This window comes from Ursus maritimus, unplaced genomic scaffold (genome assembly GCF_017311325.1).
Source record: "Ursus maritimus isolate PB19 unplaced genomic scaffold, ASM1731132v1 scaffold_26, whole genome shotgun sequence".
Taxonomy (NCBI): domain Eukaryota; kingdom Metazoa; phylum Chordata; class Mammalia; order Carnivora; family Ursidae; genus Ursus; species Ursus maritimus.
In genome coordinates, this window is record NW_024425119.1 from 43,992,181 (window position 1) to 44,013,876 (window position 21,696).

The 21,696-nt window shown below is 56.5% G+C and overlaps 1 protein-coding gene and 1 long non-coding RNA gene across 5 annotated transcripts in view; one reads left to right on the top strand and one right to left on the bottom strand.

Moving 5' to 3' along the window:
- LOC121105439 overlaps positions 1-21,696 on the top strand; it is a 29,719-nt gene that overhangs the window by 5,307 nt on the left and 2,716 nt on the right. The window lies entirely within an intron of this gene.
- On the bottom strand, positions 1,101-21,033 carry ZNF385A (zinc finger protein 385A). Of its 4 annotated transcripts, none has more exons than XM_040642587.1 (8): positions 21,009-21,033; positions 14,542-14,678; positions 7,339-7,449; positions 5,535-5,697; positions 3,413-3,655; positions 2,886-3,055; positions 2,583-2,678; positions 1,101-2,445 (listed from the first exon to the last, which is right to left on the bottom strand). In XM_040642587.1, the coding sequence occupies exons 1-8, from the start codon at positions 21,016-21,018 to the stop codon at positions 2,215-2,217; spliced, it is 1,161 nt and encodes a 386-aa protein (XP_040498521.1). In that variant the 5' UTR covers positions 21,019-21,033; the 3' UTR covers positions 1,101-2,214. The 4 variants fall into 4 exon arrangements, with proteins under 4 accessions (XP_040498521.1, XP_040498522.1, XP_040498524.1 ...); XM_040642588.1 differs by lacking the exon at positions 21,009-21,033 and adding an exon at positions 15,777-15,832; XM_040642590.1 differs by lacking the exon at positions 21,009-21,033 and having other exon boundaries at positions 7,339-7,462; positions 14,542-14,795.

Here is a 21,696-nt window from a genome sequence, read left to right on the forward strand (position 1 = left end):
CTGCGCCACCCAGGCGCCCCTTGGGTTCCATTTCTAAGCCCACAGTGAAGTCCTACCCCCAACTTCATAATTGACAAACCCAGGAGGCCCCTATTTCCCTCTCCTTCCTCTTTGACAATCATCATCTCACCTTCCCTCCCCCTTTCCTCTGAAAAACTGGGAAGTGGGTGGAGAGGGGGAAGTGAGCAAAGGGGATGCAACTCAGGGGGACCCTTGGGGAGATGCTTGGTTCTGGTCTGGCCTTTTTTGTTTGGCTTTCTTGCCACCCAGCAGGGCTAGAGGGGAGGGGTCACAGTCAATACTGCTCTTGGGAGTGTGTGGTTGAACTGAATTCTGGAGATAATGAGGAGCCCCTTCCCCCACATCACGTGGGAGGCAGCTGAACAGAGTGTGCTTTGCTGTCCCACAGACCATTTAGGGGACCAGGAGAGAAGGTATTCCGGTATATCTGCATATCTGTAAATGGCACAGTCCCAGTTCTTTAGTCGTGGAACATGAAGTCTCAATGAAGTTTTAAGAGAGCCAAATCTGCTCATTTTGCATATGGGGAAACTGAGGTCCAGAGAGGGGAAGGACTAAGTCAAGGTCATTGTTTACATGAGGCCAGCAGTGCCTAGAGTTCAGATTCCTAGTCCCTGCCCCGACTTCTTTCCATTCGTTGCGTGTTGCTGGCGTGGATTCCCCACCAGAGTGAGGCACAAAAGCCTGGATTCTTTCCTTTGTTTGAGCCTGGATCTAGACCTGTTTCCCAGAATCGCGAGACACACCACCAGTCTTAGCTTAGGGGGACTCCTTTTCCATGTCGTTGGCGCCGCCTGGTGGAGTTGTGGAGAATCCTCAGCAGCCGCGGCTGCAATCCTAGACCTGGACTCGAAATGATTCCCTAGGGACAAGTTTACCTTTGGGTTGGGCGGCAGTGGGATTGGGAGCCTCTGCTCGCTCTCCACAAGCCTCGGATCTTGCCTTCTCCCACTGCCGTCTTTCCGCTCCCTCCTCCTGGCCCCCTTTCCCGTGTGCCGGCCCCCCTCACCATACAGATCCATCTCGCATTGGAATAGCTCCCATATCAGGGGGCCAAGATTGAGAGTCTGAGTCTGGGGGACGGAGGGCAACGAATCCAGACTTTATTGTCGGGGAGAGGGAAAAGGGAAGACGTGGGTGGGGGGCCGGGGTTGCTACATCGTCAAGCATAAAGAATTGATGGGGACGGGAAGGCCAGTGGGGGCCCGTCCCCCTCCCGGTCGGCTGCTGTAAGGGCTGACGATACGGAAACCACAGAGAGGGGAGGGAGGTCACGCCCCCGCCCGAATTGTGCAGTGGAGGTGTTTGGTGGGAGGGACAGCCATGAGGTCTAGGAGCTGGGACGGGGGAGGCTACAGACTCAGCGAATCCTGCGGAAAGGGGAGGGGCGGGGGCGAGGCTTCTATTGCTTTTTGCTCACAGTTTTGCGGAAGGCGAGGCGGGGGTGGGCTTGGACTGGACACCCCTTGCCCCCCTCGGTACCCCTTGGGCGATGGGTGCTGGTGAAAAGAATGGAATCCAGACTGGGGAGGAAGAAGGTGAGGGAAGGGTCTGTAGGGGCATCTACTTGGTCCCACCCAAGTGCCAGAGATGCCCCCAAGTGCTGCCCCCTAAGATGGGCCCAGCTAGACCTGGGGCTGGGGCATGGTGCGGGGCGGGCACAGTGAGGTTGCAGGCGGTAAAACCAAAGTGCTTTTGAGGGACCCAGGATCCCGCCTGCTCCCCTCCCCCTGCGGAGGACGGGGGTGTTCACGGAAGCGCTTCAGTTTGGGGGCAGGGGGCCGGAGTCCCAGAGTCCGCTTATTGCCAAGAAAATCCATTTCTGCCCCCCGGACTCCGACCATGGCTTGTGAACCCCGTTTTGTGCTAGGTTTGGGGGGGAAGGGCTGAATGGACATGGCTTTTGGGAGGGGGGGTGTCTCCAAGGGGGCTCGGGGGTGAGACGGCCCCCCCTTTTCTAGGGGAGAGGGAAGGGCAGGGGGCGGGGTTCCCTGAGATCTGGGGTGTTCCCCCCCTTCTGAAGCCCCCCTCCCCCGCTACCCCTCCCCTTTCCTGGAACCCCGTACCTCGGGGTGGGGGGGAAGGAGAGAGATCATTCAGGGAGTGCCGGGAGTAGGGGCAGGCTTGGAGCCTGGAGGCCTGGGTCCCGGCTGGAGGTGGGGGGGTTGAATGGGAGGGGGTTTGGGGTTCAGGTCAGTAGGGGGAGAAAAGGATGGGTCCGTGCGCAGTTCGGATGGGCCCGGGGGCCGGGTGGAGCAAGGGGTGGGTGATGGGCGGTCCCTGGAGAAGAGGTGCAGCTGGGGCCGGACGCAGGGACAGCGGGGAGCCTGCTGCCGCTGCCATCACCGCAGCCACCGCCAGGGGGCTGGGGAGCAGGCCACCGGCCAGGGACTTGGGCAGCTCCTTGGAGAAAGTCAGCGTGCCCTGCAGGGGGGAGAGGGGCGGGGAAAGAGAGAAGTCATTCTGAGGCCCGAAAACCCCACCTCTCCCCGGGCCCGCTCGCTCCCCCCCCCCCAGTTCCGGTCCCCCCGTGGCCGAATTCTCCAGCGCCCAGGCCTCACCGCCAGCTCCCCGGCGCCCCTAGGCTTCTTGTGACGGCTCAGTAGCGGGTTGGGCTTCCCGGCCACGCCGTCTCGGTGCCGCCGGCTGGAAATGTGCTGTGAGGGCGAGTGGATAGTGGGTTGTGAGCCACCGGGAAAGGAGCAACCGACAAGCCGGTAGGCACACCCCAAACAGCTGACTCCGCCCTTTCTATGGCACTAAGGACAGACCCTGAAAGAAGCGCCCTCACCCCAGCTCGCTGTTCTCCTCCCCACTTAGTGAGTAGAGCTTCCTAGAGTTCCTGGGAAAGGCCTTGGACCCACCTGTTTCAGTTGGACCTCCGAGTTGACCTTGACATTGCAGATCTCACAGTGGAAGGTTCGGTCCTGGGCAGGGGCCTCTGGTTCCCCAGGAGTGGGAGGCCCCAGACGAGGGTAAGCTTTGATGGGGCCCAGCCCACTTCGGGCCTCCAGAATTGTCTTGTGCTTAGTACCTGGAGCCCACAGAGGGCGGAAGGTAAGGGGTGGAGGAAAAATTTTCCAGGCCTACTAGGTGACAAATACATTCCCAATTAAAATATGGTGGGGGAGCATCAAGTGTGGGGTTTTTCCAAGCCCCTTGGGATGCCCCCAGACACAAAGTGGGTCAGGGGAGAGTCACAGGTAAAGAAGTTAGGTAGAGGGGGAACTGAGGAAGAAAGTGGCTAAGGAAGGGGGGACATGATTTAGGAGGGAGATAGGCTGATAAGTCTTGGAGGGTTCAGGATGTTGGAAACCAGGGGAATTAGGTGGTAGGGAGCAGAAGTGGGCTGAGGACAGGGGAGTAGGGGTGGGGGTAGGAGAGTCCATACCTTTGTTATGAGCCTCAAGCTGGGACAGGGAGTTCACTGCCACCTTGCACAGAGCACAGTAGAGCAGCCGCTTGGCCTTTTCCTCCTCTTCCTTGCTGCCCCCAGGCAGGGAAGCTGGGGCTGGAGTCCCCCCTTCACCCTTGGTTGTACCCTGACCAGTCTCCGGAATGCTGGGAGGGGATGGGGAGCCAGGCTGTTTCTCTGGGGATCCTGGAGCTGGACCCAGTCCATTCTCCATGGAAACTGTTGTTAGGGGAGAAACATAGGGGTCACCCCAGATGGTTTTTGGAGAAGATTCTTTATGTGGAGGAAACCCACCCCCATTTCCTGGAGGGCAAGGGCCCAGGAGTCCCCACCCTGTGACAACATGCATGCTGTCATGCCCTGGGCCAGAGCCAGATGTGGTCTAGCCGCTACAGGCTGGGTGTGAGGCTCCAATGCCTGGCTCATTCTCCAGAGGCTGGGAAAGGTTGAGGGGTCCAGCCCCAATGGCTTCCTCTTCAGGGTGAAGCTGGCACCCAGCCTAGCGATAGGGAGAGGCATGGAACAAGGATTCACCCCTCAATGGCCTACCAGCCAGTCTGGGCTTCCTGCCTGGCCAGCCCCTTCCCAGAGTCCTGCCCAGTCCTCAAGGAGGCATGCCAAGAGCTCTAGGAAGGGGCAGAGGCAGCATGAGGAGAGGTCGGGGAGAAACAGTTACAGACACGGCAAAAGGGAAACAGAAACAGCAGAACCGGAGAGGGAACAGGGATGCAGGCTGCTCTATAATTCATGGCTTGATTAAAGATGCACAGGCCCCAGCCCTCAGCGCTGGGTTCTGGCCTCTGTACAGGGGAAACTCTAGCACTCCCATTCTTGCTCCAGCGGCCGATCCAGTTTCCCAGTCGTGGGGAGGCTGGCGGTGGGGGCGGGGCACTGGTGGGAAAGGACCTTCTGACCCCTGCACGTATGCAGTTGCTTGCCCGTCCTGTGATCTTTCCCTTTACTTCTCGTGCTCATTTCTGTCATCCATTACCTCCGTTTCAATCCAGATAGCACAGCCACATCTCAATCTGGACAGGGCTTCACGGTTTACAAAAGTAGGGCAGGTATCATGATCTCCTTAGAGATATACCAGCGGGACTAACTAAATGAGGTAATATACGTAAAGCACCTAGAACAGTGATATTGAAGACATGTTAGCTACCACTACCGCTATCATCATCACCCCATTTTACAGAGATGCTGCCAAGTTTAAAAACAATGATCAGGTAAGAAGCAGCCAGAGCAGAATTAGAACTCAGCTCACCTGCCCGCCCTGTCTGTGCTTCCCTGTGGGATGTGCGTGTGCGTGTGTTGAGAGTGGGGTCCTGGTTGCAAAGCTGGTGTTGCAGATGCCTGGTTCTCATTCTACTTAGGGTGGGGCAGAAAGGACAGGCAAGGATAAGAGGAGATGGGGATATTCAGTCTCTCTGGAGTTGGTCATGACTGATATCTGATGTGGTAATCCCAGGGTGGGGTGGCTCATATCTTCCTGTCTTGATATTCCTTCCTACCAATTTCTTGGCTGGGAGTATGACTGAAGATGGCCACAAGCCATGAGGGAGAAAGAATCTCAGTTGTTTTTTGTAAACCTGGAAAAGACCTCAAACATCTTAAAGTCTCACTCCCAGGAAAGAAAACTCTGGCCCAGTGAGGTGAAAAGATCAACCAAGATCATCCAGCGAGTTGCTTGAGTTTCCTGAGCTCTCAGTCCTCCCCAAGGGGAACCCCAGAGGGCAGGCCCTGAGGTGTCCTGATTCCCTCCCTGCCCCTCTCCCCAAGATGAAGGAGCCTCTCCCTGGATTTGATGGTTCCTTTTTTCTTGAGGAAGTTTGCCAGGTGGCCTCACCCTAGCCCCTCTCTGAGTCACTGGGCGGTGGGGAGGACAGACAGTGGGACTCTGTCGAGAGGAGCTGGGGCGGGAGTGGGGGTGACAGGATGGAAATTTTGTATCACTGTGCTTGGCTCCAGGACTCACCTTGGGTCATGGTGGGGTAGGGGCTGAGGAAGGGAGAGGAAAGGAGAGGAGAATTCTAGGAAGTGAGGAAAGAACAGAGGAGACAAGATCAGTTGAACAATGTGGGGGGGGATTCAGACACACCTGGACGGGGGGCTACGCCATCCCCGTTTTGGGGGGTGCTGCCCGGGGGAGCTGGGTCTCCAGGTTCCCGGACGCCAGGCTCCCGGCCTCGGGTCTTGGCAGCCTCAATGCCTTTGACTCTTCGGGCATGGCGATTACCCTTGTAGTGTGCCTCAGCCTGGCTCTTTAGGGATGAAGGAAGAAAATGGAATCTGAGATCACCTTTCATCTGACCATTCTCCCCGCTGAGCCCCTTCAGGTCCTGGGGTGGTCTCAGCAGGCTGTAGTGCGTCTCTTACTGTACCAGGGAGATGTAAAGCCCCATGCCAAGGAGTGCTGATTATTCCTGGGGTTCAGACTAGCTTCTCAAGCTTGAGAGTAGATGGGAACCCGGATCGTCACCCAGCCCAGGCTCCACCCTACCACCACACCCAGGGCCTGGCTGCTGACTCGGGCTTCTCACCTGGGTGAGGGACGGTTACCCCAACCTATAATAGAATCCTAAATGGGAGGGTCCCAGCAATCCAGCCAGCCAGCCAGCAATCTCTTGGCCCCCTGGCCTTCTTTGCCTATGTCTCCTGGCCCTGGGATCGAGCCTTCACTGCTCCTACACTCAGGCTGGGAGTCCCAAAGAGCCCTGAGGTCTGGGCTCTATCCTGACTACCCCCCCCCCCAGTTCTCATTTTTCCTGAAGCCTCTGTGGACACCCTGGAGGACCCTGGCCCCAAGCCCAGCTCTGGAGATAGAGACAGCAGCAGAGACAGCTGTCAAAACAGAGCCACTTGGGGGAGGTGGGGGAGGGAAGGAGAGGGCAAAAGAGGGGAGGGCTGCCTACTATTGGCCCCCTGCCCCTCTAGTCCTCTACCTTCCACCAGTGAGTGGAGCCAGGGTTGGGGGAGGGGATGCCTGGGATTAAGGTAAAGGAAAGACCTAAAGCAGGGTTGGTCCTGGCTCGACCCCCACTCCCATGTGCACCTCCTGCTAAGAACATACAATCCTGGAGCCACAAGGTCACCCAGACAGGGATAGAGTAGAAATAAAAAGTGTGGATGGGCAGGAAAAGAAGACTGACAGCCCAGGGGTGGGGCAGTGGAGTGTGGAGCCTGGCATCACGGTATGTGTGTGTGTGTGTGTGTGTGTGTGTGTGTGGACTGGGTAGAGAAACAGAACATGCTTTATTTCCCCCTACTCAGCAGAATGAGGCTCTGCTGTTTTTCCCCAAGGCTCTCAGAACTTGCACCCCACAGAGTCCCCTCTAGACCCACACAGAGGTCCCAGGGGAGCCTCAGAGGGAGGACAGCTGGGAGGCCTGACACCTAGGTTCTGCGTTTTGGGTGGCCTTCTCTCCAGGGGAAAGTCCCCCATTGGAAAGGGCAGAGAGAGGAGAAAGCCAGGAGGTTAGAGTGAGGTGGCTGGGCCAGGGGAGGAGTTTAGCAGAGGCCATGGAGGGCACGGGCTCTGCAGGGGAGTTAATGACCTAACTCAGCCCAGTGCCCAAGGACTAGTGGGCCAGAGGCCCCTCTCCCACCCAGACACGATGGCTACTTGTGTTCTAAGAAGTTCCGAACCAGGGAGGCATCAGTCACCAAGGAAGGGAGAAGTCAACCGCAGAGGACTGGCCTACTTCATGTTGAAATATACAGCCAGCTCTTGTCCCTCTCAAGTGCCTTCCATCCGCCCCTGCCCCTCCTGCAGTATCCCCATTCTCTGCTCTTCCCCTGATATCCCCTTTATCTTTGCCCCCCACCAGGGCTCCCAGCCTCCACCCGCCCTGAGATCCCCTGGCTATCGCTGCCCCCCCCCCCCCAGCAGTTAGGCTTCTTACCTGAGAATTGAAGCGGATCTGACAGACATTACAGGAAATGATGGGCCGCTTGGTCTTGAGCAAGGGTCCCCCAAAAGTGTGGGACAGTACAGCCTTCTGCACAGGGTCCATCTGTGGAGGCAGGCTGGGGTGAGCCAGGAACCCCAGCACAAGCTCATGTCCATCATCCCCCACATTGGTAGCAGCTGGGTTGAACCAAAATCCCCAGAACCTCCTCTCTATCCCTCAGTTTGCCTGAGGGCTCTGAGCCTCAGTCCCCTGATTCCCTCCCAGCTGAATCTTCACAGCGCTGGAAGGGACCTGAGGGATCAACTGGCCCCCTGCTCCCATCTGACAGAAAGTAGAAGTGGTTTGCCCAAGGTCACACGATGAGTTAATAGCAGAGCTGGTACTTAAACGTGGACTGCTGTCTCAGTTCATCACACCATGATGATCCAACTCTCTTTTTGACCTACAGCTAGGCCAATCCGCCAGAAGTCCACTGATGGGAAGTCCCAAAGCACCCCAGATCCTAGGTCCTTCAGCTGAGGCCTTTGAACTCTTTTGGCCCCACTCTGGGACAAGATGTCTACCAAGCTAAGCTTCTGGTCCCAGGAGACAGACATTCCCAGCTTCCCATCGGGCCCCGAGTTGCCCTAACACACTCCCTAGACCTCTTTAAGGCAGCAGATCTAAAGGGAGTAAAAGAACTCAGGAGAGAGTATATGGCTGTAGCACATAAGGCTGAATTAGTGGGGGGAAACTAAGAAGCTGGGCTGTCCTGAGGAAGCCGAGAGATCTTCTGAGCTCTTTCTCTGGGGCAGGGCTGTGGGGCTGGGCGTGATTAGGAACAGTCTCTGCCCCCACCCTGGGTCAGCAGATGTCTTTGCAGTCTCCTGCCAAGAGTTCACATGAGGAGGGGAGAGGATGGGAGTTTCTCTCTGAGGCCTTCAGCTATCAGGGGATGAAGCCAGGGGCCTAGAGGCATGAAAACTGCCTCCCTGCACAGTCCTCCTCCCTTCTGGCCCCTAGGCAGCCAGGGAGAGGCGAGACTGGAACGGAGCCGAAGCTGAGGAGAACTGAGTGATGGCTGGGACCTCTCATAAGGATGGAACCAAATTAGAGTTGAAGCCTTGTCTTCTAGGTGGAAAGATCGAGTGCAAAATAGTTGCTGGGCCTTGGGGTTCCTTAGTTCCTCAGCTGAGACCCTTCCCTGCGCCCAGGTCTTCGTGGTTCCCAGTAAGACACCGGTGAGAGACAAGAACATGAAGCAGGGGGAAGAAGGTGGTTGGAATCGGGGAAGTCCACACATCCTGGCTCTCCCCAGTAGTCTCACCGGCTGGTTGGGGGTAATGTCAGGAAGGGGGCTTTAGATCCCTGTGAAATGGGCTGCCTCATTTGGTAGTAGTAGAGGCAGGAGCCATGACCAAGTTCAGATGACTGATCTGACTGACAAGTGTCCCATCACTTGGTCTGCCTTTGGCGGGAAGCAGCCCCTTTCAGTAGCTCACTTTTCACCTCCTGGAAACCCAGGTCCTATTCAAAGAAAAGCCAAACGAGGGAAGAATGGGTGTGCCTGTGTGTCTAGGCAGGCTGTGATCAGTCTGTGCATGGGTGGGGTGTGAAGGAGTGTCCTGTGCTGTGTGTACATCACTTCTGTACCAACAGTTCTGTGTCGGGGGCTTGGCCGACGCCATGAATGGTCAGGTTGTGTAATCTTCAGCTGTGTGTTTATCTGTGTGAACGTATGATGTGTTTGGCAGAAAGAAAGACAGACCAAGTTGGAGACAGGCTTTAATCAGAGAGACAGACGACTGCTCTCAGCTCCCAGTCTCCAGGCGTCAGTCCTCCCTATCCAGAGACACCCCCCGCCCCCTGCCCCAGTGTTCTCCTCAACCCCTGGGCTTCCTCACATGCTGGGTGGGGAATGGAATTCAGCCTAAACAGAAACCCAATCTGGGCCAGGAAACCTAAGTCGATGACAGCAGTAGGGAGAGAGAAGTGGGATGGAGAGGGGACAGCAGAGGCCCCAGTTCTGTCTCTGCCCCAGCCTGCTCCGCAGAGTGCCCTGAGGACGACCTGTGGGCTGACCATCCCAACGTCCACCCGGGGAGAATGGTCCCTGCCCCACTTAGGTCCCTCCCCCAGGATGAGAGCCTTTTCTCTTCCACACACCCCTCTCTCACTTTAAGTCCATAAATACCAACTAGGGGTGGGGGTGGATGGGCAAGAGGGCACCAACCCGGGGCGTGGGTCCTTCCCACCCTCTCCTCCAGGAACTGAGGAGACACCAGGCTGAAGGTGAGGGCTCCTGGGCCCAATCCCTGCGCAGGTGGAATGTGAGCCACTGAAATGCCGCTCCAGGCCAAGGTCAAGAGGCCCTGGTGACCTAGATGAGGGCTCTCTCGGGAGGGGAGGAGGCCAACATCTCCCACAGCCCATTCCACTCCAGAGCCCCTTTCCTGGGATTTTGGCCTAGACACTGCCTGGAAAGGTCCACAAAACATTCCTCTCCTACCTGCCCTCCAACAGCAGACATGAAGGGGAATCGCTCCCTGAAGCTGGGGCAAAATGAATCAGGAAGGGCAAGGGGGAGGGAAGGGAGGAAACCAGATCAGGAACACAAAGGGGGGGGCATGATTATATTTCCTTCCATTGCCCTTTATCTGATGGAAACTGCCCCTTGTTTGACCACCCCACTTCCCCATCCTCCACCCCCCCCCCCCCAGTAAAGGTGAAAAGGGAAGGAGGGTGGAATCTCAGGGATGGGAAGACCTGAGGGACAGGAAGAATTGAAATAGGAAAGACAGCGAGCTAGGGGGTGTCTAAAGAGCAGGTGGAAGCTGGTGGGGGAGGGATGCTGGGAAGGGGAGAGATGCCAGGATGGGATAAGAGGGATCTAAGCGGCGTGGTAATTTGAGGGTACATGTAAGACCTGATGGAAGTCTGAATATCTGGGGGACTCCAAGGATCTGAGAAGCAGAGGTGGGGGTATCCAGTATGGTGGCAGTAGTCTGGGGTTGCCAGCTGGGATCCAGAGATTGGTTGGGACCGCGCCAGTTATGGGGGATGGGCCAGATAACCCGAGGACCAAGCGAAAGGAGAGGTAGCCCGCCCGCCAGGGGCGGGCGGGGATGGGGTGGGGGGGCGCTGCGGCAGCGGCAGGAGCCAGGGAGAGAGGAGGGGCCGGGTGGCTTACCCTGCGGGACCCCGGGGGCCGCGACTCCATGGCCCGGGGTGGCGGACCCGGGCGGGGCACCCGAGCCTGGCCGGGCCGGGCAGGCCGGGGACGCGGCGCTCGTTGCCCGGGTGGCTCGGGGCTGTGCGGCCGGGCCAGCCCGAGAAGGGGAGGCGGTGCCGGCCGGGACCTGAGCCCGCCCCGGAGGCGGGGCCGGGGGCGGGCCGCGGACGGGGGCGGGGCTAGGGCGCCTGAGAGGGATGACGGGGGGGCTAGGGTGAAAAGAGGAGAGGAGGGGGTGTCCGTATCCAGATACTCGTTCCAGAGTGGACCTTGTCCTGGCGAGGGGCCCGGCCACCCGGTATTGACCAGCTGACCTCGCCTTCCTGCACTGAGGACCCTTACTGGGTCCAGTGTCCCCACCAATCCTATGGACGATTCTGTTTCTCTAGCTCGGACGTTTCTTCCATCCCTTCCGCCCTGGCCCTCGCTCCCTTGCTGACAACCTCTCCTCCAGGTTCCCAGACGACCCTTCTGTTCCCTCTGCACACGACCCCTTTGCCCTTTTTACATGTCACTTCCCCTACTAGGGAGGGGAAATGGAGCCCAGGTACCTAGGTGTCAGGCACTGCTCTCTCAGCGACTCCTCTGAATGGTGGAGCTGGGGGGACGCCCAGAGCAGAAGCGACTTCAGATTGGGGACATCGTCCCAAACCCCTTCCCACCTCCTCCCCTCGCCCGCCACCTGCTGGACAACCAGGTTCCCAAAAAGCTGATGTTTCGTGCACTTGCTGCCCTCTGGCGGTCGAGTAGGGGCAGCACTGGGGGCTGAGGAGCAGGAGGGCCGAGCAGCCCCCTTCCCCAGACACCTCCTTATCCTCTCTGGACAGGCCTTGGGTTTCCCACACTCCCATCTCTGGATCTCATCCTCTCCCATCCCACCTAGGACAGGGAGATGAGTGAAGCAGGGGACTGGATGTAGAGAGAGGTTTTCTTTGGGAGACAATGAAGGACGTCCAAAGGCAGAGGAAAGCATAATGTGGCAAGGGGTTTAAGAGGTAGGAACTGCCCCAGGAGGAGAGAGATCTGGAGGTCTTAGTCCAGGGAGGGGGAGACTCTGCGATGAATAATAAAACCACCACCACCACCACCACCTACTAATGTTGATTGAGTCCTTGGAATGTACCAGCCTCTGTACTGAGCTCTTTGCATGGAATATCTAATTTAATCTTCACAACCACTATTCAAAATAAGTACTATTATTATCTTCATTTTATAGATGAGGGAACTGAGGTTTAGAGAGGTTAAATAATTTGCCCAAGGTCATAAGCTAGTAAGTGGCTGAACTGGGATTTGAATTTAAACCTGGGCAGCCTGACTCCAAAGCCGTGTACTTAACTGCTGCACAGTACTGCCAAAGGCCCGTCTGCAGCTTTTCTGCAGTCCTCATTCCCCTGCAGAATTTGACACTATTGATGCAGCCCGCCACACTCTCTCCCTTGGCTTCTCGAACTCTACAGGAACCAGGTTGCATCCCCACCCCCTCCAGTGGCTCCTCCATTTCCTTTGCTGGAGCCGCCTCCTGTTCCCGCTGCCTAATTCTGCTTATTCCAAAAGGCTGAGGCCTTGGCCATACTACCTTTCTCTCTCTGATCCTCTCTTAAGTCAAATAATAGCAATAACATACTAATCATAGCAGCTTACACTGAACACTTTGTGCTAGGCATCATGATTACACAATACAATTCTCACAAAAGCCTCGTGTGTTGGTACTATTACTATCTTGTTTTACAGCTGGTAAAATTCAGGGTCAGAGTAGTGAAGCAATTTGTCTAAGGTCACACAGCCAGTACATCTGGAATGTCAATTCAAACCCTGCCAGTCAGATGCCAAAGTTGGTGCTGCTCCGCGCTCCGCTGCACTCGCCGAGCTTGTCAGTGCTCCTGGCTGTAAATAGCTGGTCCCTACTAGAGGCAGTGGAGCCATGGACACTGTGGGAGTCAGAAAGCCTGAACTATCCATCTGAATTGACCAGCTTTGTGACCTTGGGCAAGTCATTTAACTTCTCTAGGTCTGTGTTTCCTCATCTATAAAATGGGGAAAACGATGCGAGACCCAAAGGTAAATGTAAATGGGGTGTGTAGATGGGGGAAAGTAGTTCCAGCCAGCCCCTTCTGCGCTAGTCAAACTGAATCAACTGCACTTCCTCAAGTGCTCTTTTCTAGCCTTTGTTCATGCTATTTGCTTCAGCTTGGAATGTTCTCTAAGGTCCCTTTTAAAATCCTGCTAATAATTCTTCAAAGCCCAAATCATATGTCACCTCTAGGTTCAATCCCTTTTTCCTCTGTTCTCTTTCTCCTTTTCAGCTCTGGTTGGTCCCTTAGGCACCACCTCATTCAGCAAGTCTTTCTTGCCACTCGCTTGGGCTCCCATACAAGCTAAAGCCTCTGACACAGCTCTTTTCACACTACAGGGTAGCTGTTAACTTGTTATCTTTCCTACTAAGCATGAGCTCCCCATGGGCACAGACTGAGTCCTGTACCCCTCACACTTGCTACAGTGCCCGGCACACAGTAGGTGCTCAAAACGTTTTTTTTTGTTGTTGTTCACTTGAACCATTGTCAGTGTCTTTGTCACAATATTTATAACTCTTGCTCTGTTTTGTGTGATAGATTGCTGCCCAGATGTCGATGTTTCTCCCCTGAATATAAAAGGTCTTTCAAGATTGGACCTTATCATGTTTGCCCTCGTGTCTCCACTGTATCTAGAACAGTGCCCTGCTTCTAGTCAGTGCTCAGTTTTCTCATCTGTACGACAGGGATAAAACAACAGCTTCCCTGTAGGGTTGGATCATACCTTCGGCACATACTGTGTCAACTGAGGTCAATCACTAAACCCATCTGAACTTCAGTTTCTGCCTTGCTGTATGGGAAAGTCCGCTTTGTTGGGGTGTGGTGAAGATGAAGTGAGATCAGGTTCCGAAACACCTACCGCAGCGCCCGGTGTGTATTGGATACTCAGTCCGTGTTTGTAGCTGAGTATGGTTTGATGGTGGGTCAGCTGAATAAAGCTGACTTCCCCCGAACCTTTAGCTCGAGCCCACTCTCCAGGACCCAAATTCCAACTGTGTGCTGGACATCTCTGGCTCAGTGTCCCACTCCTATACCAACTCACCATGTCCTAACGTGAGCTCAGTAGCCTCACCCTAGACCAGCTTCCTCCTCCAAACCCCTGCCCCTGTTAAGGTGACTTCCTCCAGTCACAGAGGTTTGAATCCTGGAGTCAGCCTTTACTCATCCTCTCTCTTCTCCCCCACCCCCAAATACCAGTTGGTCACCATGGCCTAGGAATATTTCCTTGGAAACACCTTGCCCCTCCTCCTTCCTATATACTCACACTGTCCCTGCCGCTGGCCCAGTTTGGACTTCCAGGTTTCCCTGCAGGCCTGCCTTGGTGGGAGAGCCTCTTCTAGCCTCTGCTCCCTTTCATCCAGCTGTCCCACCCACCTTCCTCAAACACTGCTCTTACCCAGTCACTTTCCTGCTCAGGAATGGATAATGGCTCCCTATTTCATACTGTATTAAATTTAGACAACTTTGCTAGCCCCCTAAGCCCTACCCCATTGACCCTACCCACCCAGATGTGGTTCCAGAGAGCTAGAATTTACAAACAGGCAGGCTTGTGGCCCTGCTTATTCCCTCCTTCTGGATTCAGCACCTGTCCCCTTCCCAAGTCCCTGTAGTCGCAATCACCACTCTAGGTCTCATTTCTTCTCTAGATGGTGGGCTCAATGAGAGGATTCATATAAAACACGTAGCACAGGGCTGGCTCATAGTGAGACCTCAGCAAATATTAGCTCTTGTTATTGTTGTTAATACTATACCAAATAGCCAACAATGCTTGTAACCGACTAGAAGTCAGGGAGATGGGGTTCTCAGAAGAGGTAAGTAATTAGAAACAGAGGAGAAGAGGGCAGGGGTGGGTTGGAGGGAAAGAAGGAGCCAGGGTCTCAGGAGGGTAGGGCAGGCAGGCAGGCTGCTACTCACAGTGTTGTAGTTGCTGAAGAGGCCCAGGGTGGGGGCCGGTTCCAGGGGGAAGGGCAGGATCTGCTTGAGGTCCAGTGGGGGCTGCATGATGGGGGGCTGCCGAAGCAGAGGGAGGGGCCCTGCCCGGCTCAGGCTGCCTGAAGGGCAGAGAAAACATTACGTGGGGCAGGAAGATTGAAGCTTGGGAGCCCCACCCAAACCTGTCAGTCCCACTCCCCCCAGCTGGGGCCCCCACACTCAGAAGTGTGACCCCCGTGGTGCACACACTTCCCCTGCTTGCTGTCTCCGGAGCAATGGAGCACAGTGCCCTGTGGGCCCAGGGGAGGGTGCAGACCAGTCCTTCCCTTCTGGGTGGTTTTCACTTCCCCCTTCTCCAGCCTCCCTCCCACAAGACCTTTAGGCATTTTTACAGACCCAGGAAGAGCACAGACCTTCTCTGCTGGATCAGCAGGACTCGGAAGCCCCATGGCTCTGACCACTCCCTTCTTCTGGTTTTGTTTTCCCCCAAGGAATCCCAAAGGCTAGGTCTCACCCCAGGGAGAACAGAGTCAGGTGGGTGATTCATCCCACTCCCCAGAGGGGAATATTGAGGCCTAGGTTTGGAGGAGGGCTACTGAGTCAGGCTGCCGAAAGAGCTGTGATTTGTCCCAGCCATAATTCCTAGTTAATTGTCAACATCTCTGGGGGTAGGTAATAGGTGAGTGGCATTTGCTCTGGGAGGCAGACCGCCTGGGCTCGTTCTCAGAGCCCCTTTCCCCAACCTTCCTGTCTTCCCCCATGCCCCTTTGTCTCACTGGGAGTGCTCAGCTCCAGCCCTGCAGGAGGAACCGCCACCCTGGCCTCTGGGAGGGGAATGCCTGGGTCTGACCCCAAGGGGAAATGAAAGTCCAGGCTAGCCACTCCACTACCCACCCACCCCTGAGACCTTTTTCTCCTCCCCCCAGAGCTATAGGAGGAACCTTGCCAGGCTCCAAAGGGGTGGGCCAAAGGCCCTCAGGACCCGTCTGGGCTTCTGCTAGCTCAACTCCCTTCTGCGACCTAGCTGTCCACCAGTCAGGGAGTTCTGGCTGCCCTTCACTGCTCTAGCAAGCCCCTGCCAACAACAGGGGTTCCCAGGAACAGAGGCAAAGCTAGGAGGCTGCAAGCTTGGCCCCGTCCTCCCTTGACCTTACTGGGGCAGAGGGTACCCGGGGATCCTTTCCTGCTCCCTCCATAGAGTCTGCCCCTTTGCATACCTTCAGTTTCTGGTGCCTGCTGCCCCCAGGCAGTGGCCTGGCCCTGGCCCCCCAGGGGCCTGGGCCTGACAGCGTCCCCTTCCCTTGGTTCTGCCCCCTGCCCCCTCCCTTGCCAGCCCCCTCCCCCCCAGTCCAGTCAGTAGAATCAGCCAATCAGAGTCCTGGAAAAGTGGGGCAGAGGGGAGGGCGGGGGAGCAGGGATTAGGGAATCAGAGGCGAGAGGGAGGGGGTGGGGAGGGCTCAGGCACAGCTGGGGGCAGGGAGCTGGTCCAGAAAGGTCTGGAGGGGTCTGTCTCTTCTGCCAGGGTGGGTGGCCACGGTACCCGAGGTCAAGGCTGCTGGGAGCTTGGGCTTTAGATGGCTAAGGGCTGAAGGAAAGGGCAGGATGCTTGGCTTTGGCCCTTGGGCAGTTGGGGGTCTGTAAACCCTGTGTGCATTCCCTCCTCTGCCACCTCAGAGTTGGGATGGGATGGGGGAGAGGAGAGACAGACAGACAGACAAAAGCCAATGAGAGAGAATGGGAAAGAATGACAGAAGCAGGAGTAAGTGATTGAGAAAAAAGACATAGATACTGAGAGAGAAAGGAATAGTGAACAACCGAGAGATGGAAGAGAATGAAATGAGAGAGAGAAAAAGAGACTCTGCTGAAAAGCTGGACACAGAGCTAGAGACCAGGGTAGAAAGACTGAAAGAGAGCAGAAAGAGGAAGTAAGGGAGAGAGAAGAGAGGGACAGACAGTCTGAGGGGCAGTTTGACCACCTCGCCTTCGTCTGTCCTCTCAGGGCTTCTCCCCTCTGCGTGCACCGCTCCCCCCGCCCCAGCCTGGCACACCAGACCAGGGCAGCCTTAACGAGCCCCGGGCAGCATCAGGAATGGTGAGAGAAACCTGAGCGCTCCCAGAGTCCCAGGCACCCAGCACCCACCCCTACCAGCTGGTTTGGGGCTGGCACTTGCCCCGCCCCAGAGCAGCTCAGCAAATTGACCCTTTCCCCAAGTCTAGACTCTCCGAAGCCCCCACCACTCACACACCCATCTCAAGACAGAGATGAGTTCTGGAAAAGGCAATAGAAAAAAAATGTAGTGTAGAGCCACTGTGTGCCAGGCAATGAGTTCTGAGTATTACCACATTTAATCTCTGAGGCAGCTATGATTCTGTGGAGGTAGCTGATACTATTTTCCCCATTTCACATATGAGGAAACTGAGGCTCAGAGAGCTTAAAAACCTTGGCTGACGTTACATAGCCTGTAAGTATCAGGGCTGGAATTTAAATCAAGATCTGTCGCACTCTGTAGCAAATTCTTTCGCAGCTAATAACCCCGGAAGGACTCTAGTCTCACTTGGAAGGCATGGAGATCCAAGCACAGGCTTCCATCTTGTTCAAGGAGAGGAAGGGGAGAGCAAGGTCCCTGCACTTCCTGGGGTTAGAGGAAAACAAACAGTAGCCATTCAGTTCCCTATGGCCAGCAACTCATCTTTTCCACTGACAGGAGCCCTGTAGGGAAGGAGGAAGGGGAGGGAAGTGGGAGCATGGCTGAAATGAGGCTGGAGTGAGGCGAGGAAGCAAGGTGGGCAACTAGAGATCCATCTGGCTTCTTCCCGATTTGGGGGTCTACTGTGCTATGAGATGGGCAGAGGGGCTGATGACAGCTCATGAGCAGAGTGGGCACAAGCAGGGCTCTCGTTTCAGGTGGCCCAAGCCTCAGTCCCCTCTCCCCTTCTCTGAGAATAATAATAGTTGCCACTTTTTGAGGGCTTACTCTATGCCAGGCACTGGACATCCACGATCTCCCTGAGGAGGAGGGCTCCACTCCTCAGGAGCTGGGTGACTAGCTCATTTGGCAAAAGAGAACAACAGTACTGCCTCCAGGAGTTGTTGAGAGGATTGAACGAGTCCGTGGAAATTGCTGGCATGCTACAAAGGGAGCTCAATGTTTGCTAAATAAATGAGTCCTTATCTAATCGATGATGACAATCAGCTCTGAGAAGGGAGTTACTTGACCAAGGTCACACAGCTAGTGAGGGACTTGAACCTGTCTGTCTGGCTCCAGTGACAGGGCTTTCAAGAGCTACGCTTTTGTGGGTAGACTTGGGATGGGGTGTGGGGGTGGGGAAGGGCAGGAACATAGTGAGGGCTGGGGAAGCGGGAAATGAGGTGGGAAATCCAGGGCTTCTGACATCTGGCTAGGTGAGGGCTGCGGGCAGGTTTGGAGGGGGTAGGAGAGCGCACTGGAGTGTGTGCATGCATGGCACACAAGTCGGGCAGGGCAGGGAGGAGCTTGGGCCTGGCTGGGGCAGGCCGCTCCAGAGGGAAGCTCATTAGAGTAATTACCTCCAACAGATAGCGCCCCACCCAGCTCGTGCAGGATTGCCAAATGCTCTATTAGAGACACTTCCCAATGCACTTTAGAGGGGATGAACTCTCAGACCCTTGGATGGATGTCCACCTGTCCCTTTCTATGTGCTACCTAGCCCCAGGCACTTTGATCCTGCTCAGGTTTCCTCTCCAGCACCGAGCCACAACCAAGCCACATCTAACCCCTTCCATCCCACTGACTTCTGGTCTTTTCCTTCCTCCCTTCCCCAGAAATTTTGGCCAGGTCAGAGTGCGAGCCCCTTGGCTGTCTTAGGTCAGGCCTGGTGCCTCAAGCCCTTGTGGTGAAGAATGGGAGTGTCTGCCCTGAGCTGGCTCAGGGAGTGGTCATGTCTGGTAGGAGCAAGAGTCAGGAAAGGTGTTAGGGTAGGGCCGTGAGTTAGTGTTGGCCTTGAAGGTTGCGCCAGGATGAGAGTGAGATGAGAGAGAGGTTTTGGGATTAGGGTTGCAGGTAGTATTAGGGCCCTAATACTACTTGGGTTAAGATGGGAATTAAACTCTGGGGCCAAGGAAGGAACCGGATTGGGGTCTGGACTGGGTTCTCATCTCTAATCCAACTTTCTCTTCAGGCCTTTGGGCCTCTTCTCCCTCCCCAGCAATGCCTAAAATTGGGGTTTGAGGGGAGAGCCTCGAACCCCTGCATCTTGACTTCTTGACAAAATCCCATGTATATGTTCCCTTCTGCCTCAACTTCCCCCATCCGGACAGGAGGCATGCTGAGGGCTGGAAAAGCTTTGAAGTCAAAGATGAAAGCAACAAGGGGATGATTATGAACAACTACTTAAAACATCATCCTTAATAACCCTAGGGTGGATGTAGGTGGGGCAGGCTAAAGGGAGGAGGTGGCCAGGAAGGGAAGAGAGAGAAGATCCCTGGGAAATCTTCCCAATCTGACAGGAAAGGGCCTCTTTCAATGCCCCCTCCCCCCAAGGGGCTAGTTGGAGAGGACAGTAAGAAAGGCCTGAAACAGGGAATTGAGCCCAGAACCACCATCTGCTTAAACCTAGGCCCGCAGTCTAGATCTTGAGCAGGTAGGCAGGGGCCCCACCTGCTGGTCAGGGCAACCAAGCTCATGGACTCAGTAGACCTCAGCATTTGGAACAGAAAACCTTACTATGGGCCCTGGGGTGTGGCCTGAGCCCTGGCTGGCAGGCTTCCCGCCCCTCTGTTGGCGGGCACAAGGAGGGAGTTAACTACAGGGTCCCCTAGGAGATGTGGTGGGGGTCCAGTTGGTGGACCCAGGCATTTTTCCTGTGGTGGAGTCTTGGTCAGGTTTGAACAGGTCCCTGAGGTCGTCTTTTGAGCCTACTGACCACGGAAAGTGCTGCTCACACTGGCCCGTTCTGGATAAACAGGACGCTGCCTCTGGGGCCCGTGCCCAGGGTGGAGCCCACATGCAGGGATTGCACAGGCTGGAGGAATGTGGAGCCCGTGCTCTGGGGGCCTGAGTCCAAGATGTGTCGGTGAGGGTCACTTTAGGGTGGGGACAGTCTTCAGAGTTGGGTGAGGAGTCTCTTTGCTGGAGATACTTGCAGGAAGGAGGCAGGCAACCAGTCATTCAAGCCTCCGTTCCCTCATTCATCGAATAGGTATGATGGAGCGCGTAACATGGTGAGAGAGGGAAGAGATAACAGGGTGGGGAGAGAAAGATGGACGAAGGAGGGCGGAAGGGGGGAAAGATCACTGGTGGGAAGTCAACAGGGGTCAAAGAAGGAAGGGAAGCTAAAGAGCCAAGGAGGCAAACAGCAGAGGGACCCAGCAGAGGGCTGAGGCAGGAGCCAGGCAAGCCCTGGGGCGCCAGCATGGAGCCAGGTGTCCCCAGTGGAAGGCAGGGAGTGTGTGGGCCTGGTGTGGGTAGGTGGGGGCTCTCCCACCATAAACAGGGCCCAGGAACCGGCCTAACCAGGGCAGAGGTCAGAGGTCAGAGGACATAGCAGGGCTGAGACTATTGTGGAGGCAGGGGCCTGGAGCCCCTGGAGCTGAGGAGGAGTCCCGGCGCACAGCTAGTCCCTCACCTCCCCCACCCCGGGGCTCCCTTCCGATGTAGGTCATGAGGATGGGGTGGCTGTGGCTGGAGGGTTGTCAGAGCCCCGCGGGGGCTCCCCTCCCCCATCCCTACTCTCTCCATTGCCCCTTGTCTCCTGGTGCCCCCGGCCCAAGGCAGGGGTGGGGGTGGGGGAAGAAGGAAGAAGAAGGAAGCCGGGAAGGAAGGGCCCAGGCAGCCAGAGCAAGGAGAGAGCGGGGCAGGTCCCGGCGTGTTGGGGCAGGATGGCTGCGGAGGCAGGATCGGAGCCGCAGGGGCCTGGGATGGACAGTTTCCCACCCCTGCTTCTCCCCAGCCCCCTTATCTCTGGCCCTCAGGTTCCCACCTCCCACCACACACACCTCGAAGCTACACCCACCATCTTTTCCCCGCCCGCCCCCCACTTCCTCCTTTCCCTCTTATCCTGGGCCCAGAAGGATGTCGGAGTGTCTGAGCTAAGGGTGGGGGAGGGCGTGCGTGTGGGGGGACGGGTCAGAACCTTTCCCTCAACTCCGTCAGGCCCACACCAGCCCTCTCCCCCAGGCTCTCGTAGACCGTCATATAATATTCATGAGCCTCATGAATACGCAATGTCCTCATTATGGGGCGGGGGTCTCGCCGGCTCTGCTTTCCCCTTCAGCACTCCCTAAATTACCCCGAGAAGCGGCAGCTTGGGGAAAAGGGGAAGAGGGGACCCCCAGATGTGGAGCCAGATGAAGGGGGAGGGGGAACCGGTTGCTGACGGGCGGCCGCAGTCACCGCGGTGCCGGGAGACGGGGGGTGGCCTACTGAGAGGGACCCAGGAGCCCGGAGCCCAGAGCCGCAGAGCCCACTCACCGAGGATCATGCTGGGGACCCAGGCGCCCGGGGTTCCGCGTCGCTCTGTCCCGGGGGCCGTTCTGGCCGGGCTGGGGGTACGGGGGGAGGAGTCGGGGGAGGAGCAGAGGCCGGCCCAGGCGGAGCGGGGGCGGAGCCCGCAGCAGGTGAAGACGGGAGGAGGGGGAACCCGGGCACCCTGGGCTCCATGAGGGGGCGTCTTGGCGGCTCCTTGCCCCTCCCGCTTTCTCTCCCACTTGCTGCCCCGGGTCTCCTGGATTTACGGTGTCACTGCAGCCAGGGCTGGGGGAACACGACATCTACAAGGCGGTGTGAGGTGATGGAAGAAGAAGCTGGGAACTGAGATGCCTGGATTCCCGGGAAGGGCTGAGTCTGAGGACAGGAAGTCTGGTCATGAGCTGATATGGGGCGAGGGATCCCTAAATACTCTGGGGAGGGATGGGGCCTGGGTTGGGTGGGACACCTGGGTCCTCTTCAGAAATAGGCTGGGCAGGGTAGGTGTGGAGGAGTGCAGAGAATGTTAAGGTCGTTTGTCTCTCTGACTTTGGAGCAGGATATTTGGGGGCTGGGTTTCAGAGGTGAAATGGGCTGACAGTGGATCAGGTTGATCTCTGGCTAGGGTTCAAATGCCTAGGTCCTTAGGGAAGGTCTGAGTGAGGAGATTGCAATCAATGGACTCAAAGAAGTG